Source organism: Zonotrichia leucophrys, chromosome 1A (assembly GCF_028769735.1).
Source record: "Zonotrichia leucophrys gambelii isolate GWCS_2022_RI chromosome 1A, RI_Zleu_2.0, whole genome shotgun sequence".
NCBI classification, from domain to species: Eukaryota; Metazoa; Chordata; class Aves; order Passeriformes; family Passerellidae; genus Zonotrichia; species Zonotrichia leucophrys.
In genome coordinates this window covers 48,570,824-48,583,519 of record NC_088170.1, presented here as the reverse complement: position 1 = coordinate 48,583,519, position 12,696 = coordinate 48,570,824, and the positions used below count along the sequence as shown (strand labels likewise).

The following is a 12,696-nucleotide window of genomic DNA, read 5'->3' as shown; positions in this document are numbered from 1 at the left end:
GTGTGTTACTGTTATTTTCAGCTGTTTTGGTTGGTCTCTTTTAGGAAGAATCATCTGAACATGAAGAGAAGGAGGGTGCTAGCAAAAAGCTACGAATTACAGTTGCTGAGGATGTGAAAAATTCTGTTTGTAATGATAGGCACGAAGTCCACAAAGCTTCAAAGGACAATTCTGGTGAGAGAAATGACTTTGTAAATCCTGACCCAAGTTCTTCCTCTACAAATATTAATGCATCATAAATGAGCTAAAATGGTGATTGTCTCCTACAATAGCAAAATTTTCTCTTTCCTGTGAGTCCCAGTGGGCACTGGCAGAGAAGGAAAGCAGATTGTGTTGCTTTTCATTCATTCTTAAAGAACTGAAATTGTAGCACTGGGTATGAAGCAATGCAGTACGAAGCAAGTGCCATTCTTGATTTGTTGCTGTGTTCTTCCTGAAGTGATGTGAACAAAATGCACAGATAACAAAGAGAAGGAGGACTGAAAGATCTTGAGTGACAACAGTATTCCTTTTATCACGAGTACTGTCACACTGAATGGCTGTAATTGCTCTTGGCTGAAGCCAGGGAGGTATTTGAGTCAAGCTGAGAGAAAGCTATTCAGTGCCTCACCTTGTCCAGTTGTAAAATGTAGAAGGTCTCTCCAGCACCACATGTGTGTGCTTGAAAACATTGCCAGCCTAGTCAGAGTGTAGAGCACTTTGGTACTTAGCTGAGGTCTGACAGTAGGAAGACAAAGCACCATTTCCATTGTCTGTCTCCAGAGATGTTACTAGAGCATGTGTAGCTGCTGCTCAGATGCTGCACAGGGGGCACTGGCAGAACCTGCTGTCCTGCTGTGCCTGTACCTGCTCATCTGCCTTTATGTGTTTACTGTAAGTATGTATCTGGCATAGTGTAAGTAGTCAGAGGTGAGATTGGAACCAGCAGTTGCCTCTTCTGGAGTGGGTGCCCTCACAGACATCCAGGTCCTTGCTCCTGCTTTGTGTGTGTGTGCCCACAATTGAATCCTGAATCAATTTTTCCTAATGGAGTAGCTTCATATAGAAGTACGATTGTAAAATCTGGCTAGTAACCCCCTGAAACTGACCCTTAAAATTGTAGGGAAGAGGTTTGGATTTTAATTCCATCCCCCACAAGACAGAAATGGCTTTTGTGTGTTTGGGTTAAGTGTTTGAGGTGTGAGCCTCTATTTTTAAATGGGAATGCTTAGGTGTGTAGCTTCTGGGAAGGGGCCGGGTAACAACGTTGTCAGGGAAGATCTTTCCTAGTAGCACAACAAAGGGAGGATTGTTTCTTGGTGACTTTGTGCATGTTAGTGTGAGGAGGTTTTGGGCAGGGTTTCTGTGGTACCCCCTGTACAATGGAAAGTGAAAGCAAATGCCAAATTTTGGAGCCGTAGGCTGGAGACCTTAACTCTGTATACAGCAGAACTGCAGGATACTGAAGTATCTTCCTGAATGTTACCCAAGTATGTTGGATATTGCCTGTAGCTTTGCTAGCTGTTGTGCATAGCTATCTTCTGATAGAAAGGAAGCAAAAGAAACTGGAAGTGTAAAGGAGGTAACATGGTGTGTCTGGGTGGGAAGAAGCACTTGAATAAAACTTGCTTCTTAGTTTGTCCTCATCAGTGGAACCTGCATCTTTGGATGTACAAGCACTCAAGCATCTCACTTCTTACCTTATTTGTAGGTGCCCTTCCAACAGTGGGAGCAGAGCAAGAGGAAGATGCTGAATCTCCCTGGGATTCCGAGGTACTTTTTGTGAAGGACACAAGGGTTTCCACTGCAGGAAGTCGAAGGAAGATCCAGAATCACTTGAGAGCTTCCTTTTCATTTGGACACTACTGTTGATAAGACTTATTTCCTCTTTTCTTCCTTTTGCTGTATATTTATAACTGGGGGCCATTGAAATAATTCTGCTCTAGGCCAGCTGCTCGGTTAGGATTGGGATGAAGTTAGGGTGAGCTGATGGCTTGGGTCACAGGCAACTGGCTGAGTTTGGTTTCTAGTATAGTCCTGAAACAGTGAAATTCCTTGCTGCTTAAAATACTCTGACCTTTTCACAGAGGCTGGCAGGACTGTTGCTTTTTCACCATACAGCTCCAGTCTGCTGACCTGGTTAGCTGTTGCCCTTGGGCTCTACAAGCTAGATGGCTTGCTGCTTCTGAACAGATCCTCTCCACCTTTTGTAGGTTACTCTGGCCCTCTTTAAAATCATGTTCAACAGAGGCGCACTGCGCATGCTGGCCCTGTTTGCCTTTTTCATTTTTTTCTGTCCATGACAATCAGCAAGGTCTGTAGCTAAGTCCCTCTGGTTCTTCTTTTAAAAAAAAGAACTCTTCCCATCCCCTTCTTAAAAATACAAGGCCCAAACATTGTTAGTTTCAAGGTAATTTTAAGCTCTGCTGTGCTAATCTTTGTTCAATAAATGGCTCTTGCAATTGAGAGCAGCACTGTGGTCATTCACTGCTGCAGGGAATGTCAGTACCAGCTTGAATGTCATATACAAGTTCAGTACTAATGCTGGGCCACTGCAGACATGTAGCTGTTGGTTCACAACCTGTATCTTGAGTTACCATGTTAATTCTTGTTTGTGGTTATCCAGTCTGTCCAGGTTTGTCAGCGTGGCAGAATAGTGGCATGAAGTTTTTGCTTAAGATCTGAAAACAAACACAATTGCTGTGATTTTCCAATATACTGTGTTCTGATGGATTCTTGCCAAGGGCCTCAAAAAACATTTTTGTATCTAGAATATACTTACATACTGTGCTACATGAATTGGTTTAGCAGGAACTTATTATATAGAAAAGAATTGAAAATGCATTTGTACTAATTTTCCTTCTTGTGTTTTAGGTTACACAGGCGGATTCCGAAATGCCAGATAAGATACCATGTGGTGTGCTGCTCCCAGCTGCAGAGAGACATGGAACATGCTCCCAGTTTGTTTCAGGGGAAAGTGACAATGGTAACTTCCTGGTGGGCTAGTGTTTGTCTGTAAGCATTTATAAGCTTAGAGTAAACTTTTATCAGTGTCTGTCCTAGAAATGCTTCACGATGTGAGTGTGAACCATACCAATGAAGTTCTTACTGTTTGTTAACTAATGCCAGTAATCACAGCACTTGCTGGCCTGTTTGTAAAGGAAATTCTTTGCATTACTTGTGTTCCTCCAGTGAGTATCTAGTTCAGGTTCTTGTTTCATAGGGATGACAGTGTATGTCTATTAGGACTGACCATTCTTAGATGATAATGCAGCAGAAGACAGCTGTGATCTGGCTTAGCCTTTTTGTTGCCCCTAGCTTAACCTTTGATAGCATTTTGATAACTTTATGATGTGCTTTGCCTAGGAGCTAAAGTAGGACTACAAGTACAGGGATTTTTGCTGAGGATTTCTGCCTGGAGTTCGTGACACTGTCTCCTGAGTGTCTTGAGCAAAACTTTACAAGCTTCCAGAAGTTTCAAATATAGTTAACTATTTGTCATGGAATTCTGCTTAGACAAGAATTCTGCTAAGGTTTAGGATGAGTGTGAAAAGATGGTGAAAGGTGGTTATGGTAATCTTTCTAAGGTCTTTCCACACTGCTGGACCACCAGGTTTACTGAAATTGAATACTGTTTGTTTTTTAATGCTGGTTTGGATTTTTTTAAATATAAAGTATAAACAATTTTATTTAAATATAGAGTTCTTGCCATGGAGCCATTCTTAATAATTCTAAGTATCCTTTCATATACTTCTTTAGTGAAAGGACTCAAACCATAACATGACTTAAGCAGAGGATTTGAGAAGTACAGATGGGATTGTGTGGGTTTGGAAATTATTTAATGTTGAACAAAATTTTAAAAAATATTTGGAACTATACTATAAATGTAGATTAAAACCAGACAACATTTGTTTCTGTTGTTCCCCTGAAAGCTAAACCACAACAATCTGATGAGCACTGCCTTGATTTTACCTTGTTAGACATATATGAGGTTTCTCTGTCTGCACCCATGCTTTCTTAGTTCCATCAATGGAAAAGAAAATGCTCCTCTATATTAAGCACTTGTAGAATAATCACAGTCATAGGGCTGTTTGATGATCATTTATTGCAGCAGACCAGCTTTGGCTTTTGAAATAATCCTTTTAGAAAGCAGGATTCAGCTCCTCAAAAGGACTAAATATTTTAATCTTGTTCTGTTAACAAGCACGACTTTACTGCTTCACCTATAATGTCCTAGTTCTGTGATAATAATTTTTTAAATCCAAGGTGTATGATGGGAAGTGTGCATTGTTCTTTTCTTGTATACTAAGACACATGCTGCATGATGAAGTAAATGGAATGTTCAGTATTGTACTCTTGATGAAATAATGCTTGTGACTAATACTTAGTTGTAGAAACTACTGATGTTGAATGGAGTAAAATGTACCCATAATTTAAAAAAATAACATTTCCCAAAATATTTTACACTTCCAGGCTTTTTGGAGAAACCCAACAATTCACAGGTAAGTATTTCTTCATGTAAGACTGACTACTTATTCTGCTCATTAAATAGTAGTTGCTTTGAATTTGATGTTTTAACGCTGAATTCTTTTTCGTAGCTGAAGACTCCCATTTCTTCTTTGGAAATGAACAAAACTTCTCATGAAAACAGGCAGCAGAAATCAGGTAATATATGCCTTAAGTGATTCTGGATTTAGCTTCATAATCTTTTAGGAGTATTTAATAAGGCATCTGTTTTATGTTTTGCAGATCTATTGCAGGAATTTGATATAGAAGATGTTGAGGATATTGAAGGTATTCATGACCGTCTCTTTGTCATGTTCTTTCATGGACAGACACATTGTAATCACAAATCTTTTCTTAATTTTAAATGAATGGTGCTAACAAGGTGTTCTGGAAGCAGAAGGACTAGTGAAATATGCACATGTACGTGTTTGCTCCCTCCTGCAGTCTACCCTTCCGTGAGGATGGCTTCCTCCAGCATACATGTTGTCATTCCCCTTTTCAGGCAGTCCTGTAGATGGAGGAACATTGATGCCTTGTGTCTTTCCTACCTTTTCCCTTGTTCTCTGCCAGTTACAGAAATTTCAAGATTGGTTAAATACTATGTGAAATAGATCTTATGGGCTCCAAAGATCCTGAAATCTTTCTTGAAGACTGAGACTCCAAACTCAACATAGCTGCTGTTGAAAACTTCTCTGATGAGCGAGACTAAATGGGAGTTAGAGTTGCTTTTGATTACAGCAGTCTTGATAGTGATAACTTAGAATACCCTCTGCTGTAATTTCTGTGGTGCTACCTGCAAATGTTCCTTGACCACCAGCATCTGTCTGGTTTTACTGCTGGCTGGAGCCTTCATCTGTACCAGCAAACAGCTTGGTACTGGGATATCTATAAGCATGAGTAAAGTCTAAAGCTCCTCTTGCTGAAAAACAAGGAAAAGGGAAAGTGCCTGTGTTCCTTGTAGAACATTATCCCTAATTATTGCTGTTATTATTGTCTTTAGTATTTATCAGACTATCTGAAATGCATCAGTTATCAAGAGATCATCATAGCAACCCTGTGAAAGAAGTGCTGTCAATCCACTAATGACTTGTGTAATGCCTTGTACTGAAATATCCAACAATCAAATCTACAAAAATCTCAGAATTTTTACCTAGCAGTGAGATGGGAGGAAAAGGTTGTTACTTCACACTGAGTAACTTGGGGTCAGAATTGACCTCTGGAGACCTTTGGCTGACTGAGGAGTTCAGACATAAAGTTGTAACTCTGAGCTTGTATCAAATGTGAAGAACTCTTTAAGGAAGGCTTGCAAAAGTATTCACCTAAAGCGAAGATGCCAAGACGTGAGGTTGTGCCCTTTTGTGTTTTTATGATGATACCTATGTATTTTTCTCAGTCTTGCTCATTTTTTTGTAGGAAGGATATTGTGTCCTTCTTTAGCAGTGAAGCTTTGTATATAGAAATGCTGTTGTGTAGAATCCATGACCTTATGGAACAAGACAGGAGGTGCAGAGTGATGTGGGTGAAATCCTCCATCTCTTGTTTTTAGATTCCCCAGTTGAGTTGCTAAGACTCATTTCTTTCTGAAAACTTCTCACTTGAAAGTGTACAATATGACTTCCACAAGAACAATGACAGTGAGGTGCTGTTTCTAGATTGTGTCTGGGATTATCTGGAGTGCAGCTCTCTGGTGTAACAGAGATTCAGGGTAGGCTGCCAGACTGAGTGAATGCATCTGAGAAGTTTGTGACCTGCCCATATTATATAGAAATTCTGAGAGAAGGAAGAGTGGAATCCAGTTTTCAACAATATAAGCAAAGTGTTCAGATCATGGATTGTTTCTCAGCATTACACAAGTCTGTTTTTCAATTTTCCATTTGGCAACAGATAAGGTAGCAGTTTGAAATACTCAGTCCAGATCCATGTCTAGAAACAGATTTGTTTCATGTAAAGCTAGGGCCTTAAAATATTTCAAAGCTGTGATTTTTTTTTTTCATGATTTTTTGTGTACTGCACATATACACATAGGGGAATTACAGCTGCTGGAGCCATGTAACTATTTACTGTATGGCTCACAGTGTTTCAAAGAGAAAGATCAAGGTAATGCATGTTTAAGAAAGAGGATTGCTTAATTTGTCACCACTTGCAGCAATTTTCAGCAAATTTCCTTTAAGTGCCCTGTAAGAAAGCAATGTACACAGATACATCTTCAATCTGTTTTAGGGTAATTTTTGTCTCTAAGAGCTCACAAATTAGAGGCAATGCATTATTTTGTGTTAAGATTTTTCTCACAAATATGATTCAAGATGCACTCTAAATGTAAGTAGTATTAGGTCATGCTGGTTATCAAAATATAGTTTTCTCATTGTAGGTGAGTGCTCAGGATCTACTTTTCATATGTCATCAGCAGCTGAAAAAGAAGATAAGGATGCCATTGAAAACTATGGAGTGTGGGTATGTAACACCAAAGGTTTTGAATTAGGAGCCTGAAACAGTAAATTGTATTATACACTGTAAAGCAAAGAATTATATGTTATATACATGTAAAGTGAAGGAAACTTACCAGTCAAGGAGTAAGTAATTCTGGAGAATTCTGTAGATAAAGGTTGTATAACAGCCTGAAGTAAAATGGAATAGTCTTCTTATAATGAGGAAAGATCCTTATTGTTATATTGGATATTTGCTGTTACACTAATTTGTTTCCAGCTGGTTTGCTTAGACCTTATTCAGTGTTCTTCCTTTTGCACAGTGCTGAGAAACAGTGCAGTCAAATTCTTTTTTTTCCCTATGCAACGTGCACATTCAAGATTGGTTTGCTTAGATTTTGTTCAGTGTTTTTCCTTTTGCACAGTGCTGAGAAAAAGCGCAGTCAAATTATTTGTTTCCCTATGCAACATGCACATTCAAGTAAAGAAGAGAATTTGTCTACAGTATGCTGATCAATTTGATTAAGTATGCCTGGCCTTCCACTTGGTAACAGAAGAAGAAACAAAAAAAAGTTAAATTTTGTGACCTCAGTGCTTTCCTTGTCTCTGCAAAATATGTGCTTGTTTGGCCATGTTAGTAAGTGTTCGAAATTATTTTTTTCAGAGGGCATTTCAGACAGGAATAAGGCAGACAATCTTGTTTGTGTTGGGCCTACAACTGGAGAGGGACAGGGCTGGATAGAGGGGTCTGGAGTCTTCTGTAGCACCTCAAGGGACAGTGGAACAAATCACTTCTATCCCACACCCATGTATGATGACAAAGGAATATGCTTAAATGTTGACAGGCAGAGCATGGAACTAAGGCCTACTGAAAGTGGCAGTGGCTGGGCAGTGAACCTGGAGGATGGTGAGGCTGAGACAGATGGGAGCTGGCTGAGGTGCTCCTTCCCTGTCCTGAAAGCAGGAATTTGGCGCAGAGAAGGGCTTGCTAACGAGAGAGAGGAGGTGAATGGTTTTAGCCCCTGGGGCCTGAGGCACAGGCCTGTGGGGAAGGCACTAGGAAGCAATGGGGAAGAAGTGTGTGGGGTCAGAGACTGGAGGGGGTTGAGTGAGCCATGGTATGGTTTTCACATAAGCTTGGGTTCCTGACTTTTGGGATGAGGGAAAGAATGGACAGGTTTCCCTCATAAATGCTTTTCTTTGGCTCTTGGAATGAAATTTAACATATCTGTGCCTTGGGTGAAGAAATAGGCCCAGTTGTTCATGTTGTGCACAGTAAAAAGCTTGTCATGTTCATTTACACTGTATTAGCTTAGCTGGCAGGGGATTGTAAAATGCCAGACAGTATGAGGGAAGGAAGGTGAGGAAACATGGGCAGTTCCAAAGAAAAGTGGTATTAAAGCAGCAAACATGAAAAAATGAATTGCTTTCTAACGAAGGCCGCTGGTTACAGAAAGCAAGCGGGCCTAAAGGTGAGAGTAACCCTTGTCTAGACAACTCCAATCCTGGAAAAGCTGTTATCTCTAATAAGTCCTAGTAGCTAGTAAGTCCTTTATTTTTAAGAAAAAGGTGAGTCAGTGAACCTTTAGTTTAGTATCCCTTGATTTATATTATAGAAATTGCTTTCAGAATATCTTGATGTTGTTATTTCTGTTACATGACAGGATGAGTTTGCAGTGGAAATTACTTAGATTAACTTCCTTTTTCTTGGTAATCTTTTTGTCTGTACCTGTTTACTTAAGGATAAATATATTTTAGAATCTGCTAACTTGATAGAAAAAACAGCATGTGAAAATCAGACTGACAAAGCAGAAGTTTCACATCAGGAAGCCCTAACAAAAAATGAGGAATCGCACAGTGCTGACAAGGAGTTAAATCTAAAACCTTGGGAAGAAAGATATGAAAGAATGTGGGTTGAAAATGAGAAAAGGGAATTGAAAACAAATTTCAAAAACATTACAGCAGAGCTGAAGCAGTTGTTTGGTGAAAATGAAGCTGGGGAAACAGCTTCACTTGTGGAAGAAATACCAGAAGATGGCATTGGTGAAGAATTGAGAAGTTCTCACATTTTTTCATCTCCTGTGACAGAATCAAGCAATAATTTAGAAAGCCAAGGTGAATTTGGGGATATTAAAACTACACTAGGTGGAAAAATACCCAAAATGGAAATTGTATTTCCAAGTCATGATGTTCTTCCTGATCAAAATAACTTAAAGACAAATGTAGAAGATACCTGGAATACAGATGAAGAAGCTGGCAATTACAATGTCAATAACAGAAAGGTGTTTCTAGCTAAAGGAGAGGAAAAAAAAATGCCTACTATGAAAACAGAAGAGAATGATAATGGAAATAGTAAAAGTGCAGAGGAAGGTCCTGCTTACTGCCTGAGACATAGCTTAGAATCAAGTATTTTGGGTGACATTTCTAATATTCTTCCTCAAATAAGACCTGTTTGTGCAAGTGATGAAAGTGTACATTCTGTAACAGAAATGAAACTTAAAAAGTACTCTGGATTTAATGATGATGTTCCCAAGGACTGCTGTATCAACAGTAATATAGGAGAAACTGAAAGTCTTTTCGTTAGTGCTCAGGAATCGTGTGACGTGCTGGAAAGGAGTCTTGATGAAGAGCTAAAAAGAGATATGGAAAGATTTAAGAGTAAGGTAGGAATACTGCAAGCAGTATTCCTGGCTTTGGAGAAAGAGAAGGTACAGCTGCAAAAAGAGGTAGTTCACCTGCTACTCCTTATTCTTTGTCTTTCTCCATATCAATGGTCCTGTTCACTTCAGCTATTCATCATTAAATGAAGAAGCTTTGTGCACATTAGTTGTTTGAATGAAAATGCAATACTTATGAATAAAGACAGCAGTGGAGAGTTGCCTTTTCCCCTTTTTCAGAAAACACAGAATGCACTATTGTTCCGCTTTAACACTATGTGGCACTCAGTTCCAGTGTAAGAAGTTATCACTTCATTGACATTAAAAGAAGTGCACACAGTTAAATCAGTTTTGTTTCTGAAACAAAGAATGAAAATAGCTTCTGAACAGGGTCTTGACTGATCTTCTCATTTGCTGTGATTTCTGCATGGTGTGTCTTCATTGCCCTTCACTTAAGTTCCTGTTTGCTCTGAGTGGAGTTGTTTCTACCTGTGGGTTTGGCATCTTTTTCCCTGCTACCCTGCCTACCCTCCATGGAGGAAGCAGTAACCAAGCACACTTCCATTTGATTTTTTTTATTGCTGTTTTTATAACAAACATTGTGCAGTCCTTCTAACCCTTTAATCCATCGGTAATGCTCTTGTATTTTTGTTGTTCATGGTTTAAGATACATTGTTGTTTTCTTTCTAAGGACCATGTTTCTGTTACATCATAGAATCATGAGTGAATTTGAATGACTTTCAATAGCAATACATTTTGTAATGTAATTTTTGTGAAAATACTTGTCTATATTTTTTTTCATTTTACACTTCTTCAGAGGTAAACCCTGAATTAATCAGTCTTGGATGTTGTGTTTCTCTTTTATGGAAAGACTGATTAATACTTGAAACTTTATTTTTGTAGGTTGAGAAGGAAAAAAACAAAGAGAGAAGTTTCAATACACAGACAGTGGCGAAAGAGGAAAATGTTGATAAATTAAATACACTACCAGCCAACGTTACTAATCAGCAAATGAAAGAAAAGCTTACACTAAAGAAGAATGACTCTTTGAAAATGGAGGATGAAAACACTACAGAAGAAAAAGCCAACAAGAATTTTTCACCTGAGGAAAGGTCAGAAATTATTAAAATGCCAATGAAAGTAGAAACTAAAGACATGATCTCTAATTCATATCTGTAGGAATGCTTAAGTATCTTTCAGATTTTCTAATATTGTACTAGTTGAAGCAGTTTCTTTGATGCTGAAAGCAATACTGAGCAGACCACTGCTTCAGAAACATTTAAGAAAAACACTATTTTTTAGGAAGAGGGAAAAGATATTACCAAATGAATATTAAAAGTTTGAAGGAGGCATTGATATTTTTATGAAGTCCTAAGCAGGAGGGCTTTTCTGTCTGTCCTTCAAAGATCTCTGCTCTTATACTTCCTCTAATGTGAATATAAGATACTGCCTGAATCTCGTTCAGGTTCCACATTCCCCCCTCATTCCTAGGGCAAGGTTTTTTAAATACTCCATAATGCTTGGAGTTGTCTGGTTTTTATCAGAGATATTTTTAATCTCAGTTACTTCTGAGATCTGGCAGGTCTGAGTTTCTGACATCATCTTATGTCTGTTTCAAAGAAATATTTTCTATAAAGTTACTCAAGTGGTGGGTTTGGTTTTTTTTCTGTTAAATGTAGTGAACTTTCCCTGAATCATGATGTTGCAAAGAATAATAAAGGACAGACTTCAAAGAAGAAGGCTAATCAGCAGATGAGCTCTTCCAGTGGGAATCATTTTCAAGTACCAGATGATAGCACTTCAAGTGAAACATCTCAAGAGGAAGGAAGGTACTGAATATAAGAACTGTTATGACTAAAACTTACTTAATGATAAAAATTGACCTAAGGCTAAAGGTGAGTTTTTTTGGTAAACCTGATGTGCACAGTGGTTTTTGTTCCTTCATGTGACAATATGACTTGATATCTTTTGTGTTTCAAAACACAACTTTTTGCTTTATGTGCTTTGAACATCTTATCCAAGTTCATTATAAAGACAAATGTGCACAAGTGCTGAAAAATTACCTGAAGGTCACTGCATATGTGAACATATATTTTTTTAAAAGGGAGAAGAGAGACTTATGCAAGAACAAAGTTGCTATTTCATCACATGCATCTTAGGGCTTGAGTTTTTTCTTTTTATTTTTTTTTTCTTCACCTGTACATCCTCTTGACTACTCGCATACTCAGACTTAACAGTGAGGGGCAAAATGAGAAACCAATTGTCAACAGGGTACAAGCACTGTTCAGCTGGTGTGTTGTCAGCACTGTTTTGGTCAGAAATGTAGCACACAGTATTGTGTGGGCTGCTCTGAACAAAAATAACTCCGCTCCAGTCAGCCTAAGTACACTAGAGAATCTAAAATTACAGTTCTTTGACCTTAAGGGAAAGAGTCTAAATACTGAAGGGAACAAAACCTCTAGTATTAAACAGAGAATGCACATAACTGTGTATCTGTATGTCTCCATGTCTGTAGCTATATGATTCCTGTCACTTTGAGTGAACAGTTATTTCAACTATTCGCTTAATACCTTGTAAAAAAATAATCTTCCAATAAGGATGATAATTTTTTCCAGTATTCACCTACGTCTAAAAATACTCTCGTATTAAATTTTACTTTAATTCCCTACTGAAATTACATTTTTAAAACAACTTTAGCTATTGTTCTTAATGCAAGATAAACATTCCAGAACTGAAATACATTTCTGTTTTCCAGACCTGCAGCAAAGACAGCGAATGAAAAGAACAAGGTATTGCAAAATTAGTTTCTTTATAGTTTTATCAGCTTTTAATCACTTAGATGGAACCAATCAGATATGGACTGTGAATGAAAGAATCAGTAATTCATACATGTGTAATATTACATAGTTGTGTACTGAAAATACTGTATTGTTTGTAGGTCAGCATACACATGGATGTAACTGATGACCTCGATTTAACTCACTCATCTGACACAACATCAGAGGACATCAAGTTACCAACATCCACCTACAAAGAGGCTGTGTTGCTCTTAGAGCAGCTCACTGTGGATCATACAGGTATATTCTAAAGTCACTTTTTCCTCAGATGTTACAAGTTTCTTTGTGTGCACT

General features: G+C 38.3%; 1 protein-coding gene across 8 annotated transcripts in view; it reads left to right on the top strand.

Moving 5' to 3' along the window:
- LOC135442650 (ankyrin repeat domain-containing protein 26-like) overlaps positions 1 to 12,696 on the top strand; it is a 47,536-nt gene that overhangs the window by 13,488 nt on the left and 21,352 nt on the right. For 6 of the 8 annotated variants that reach the window (XM_064702699.1, XM_064702698.1, XM_064702695.1 and 3 more), the window contains 12 exons: positions 45 to 174; positions 1,691 to 1,752; positions 2,854 to 2,965; positions 4,453 to 4,481; positions 4,578 to 4,644; positions 4,729 to 4,773; positions 6,854 to 6,936; positions 8,651 to 9,634; positions 10,469 to 10,677; positions 11,245 to 11,394; positions 12,321 to 12,354; positions 12,504 to 12,642. In XM_064702699.1, the coding sequence (XP_064558769.1) occupies positions 45 to 174; positions 1,691 to 1,752; positions 2,854 to 2,965; positions 4,453 to 4,481; positions 4,578 to 4,644; positions 4,729 to 4,773; positions 6,854 to 6,936; positions 8,651 to 9,634; positions 10,469 to 10,677; positions 11,245 to 11,394; positions 12,321 to 12,354; positions 12,504 to 12,642 (2,044 nt within the window). The remainder of the gene's footprint in view (positions 1 to 44; positions 175 to 1,690; positions 1,753 to 2,853; positions 2,966 to 4,452; positions 4,482 to 4,577; positions 4,645 to 4,728; positions 4,774 to 6,853; positions 6,937 to 8,650; positions 9,635 to 10,468; positions 10,678 to 11,244; positions 11,395 to 12,320; positions 12,355 to 12,503; positions 12,643 to 12,696) is intronic. The other 2 variants (XM_064702697.1, XM_064702701.1) reach the window with 2 other exon arrangements.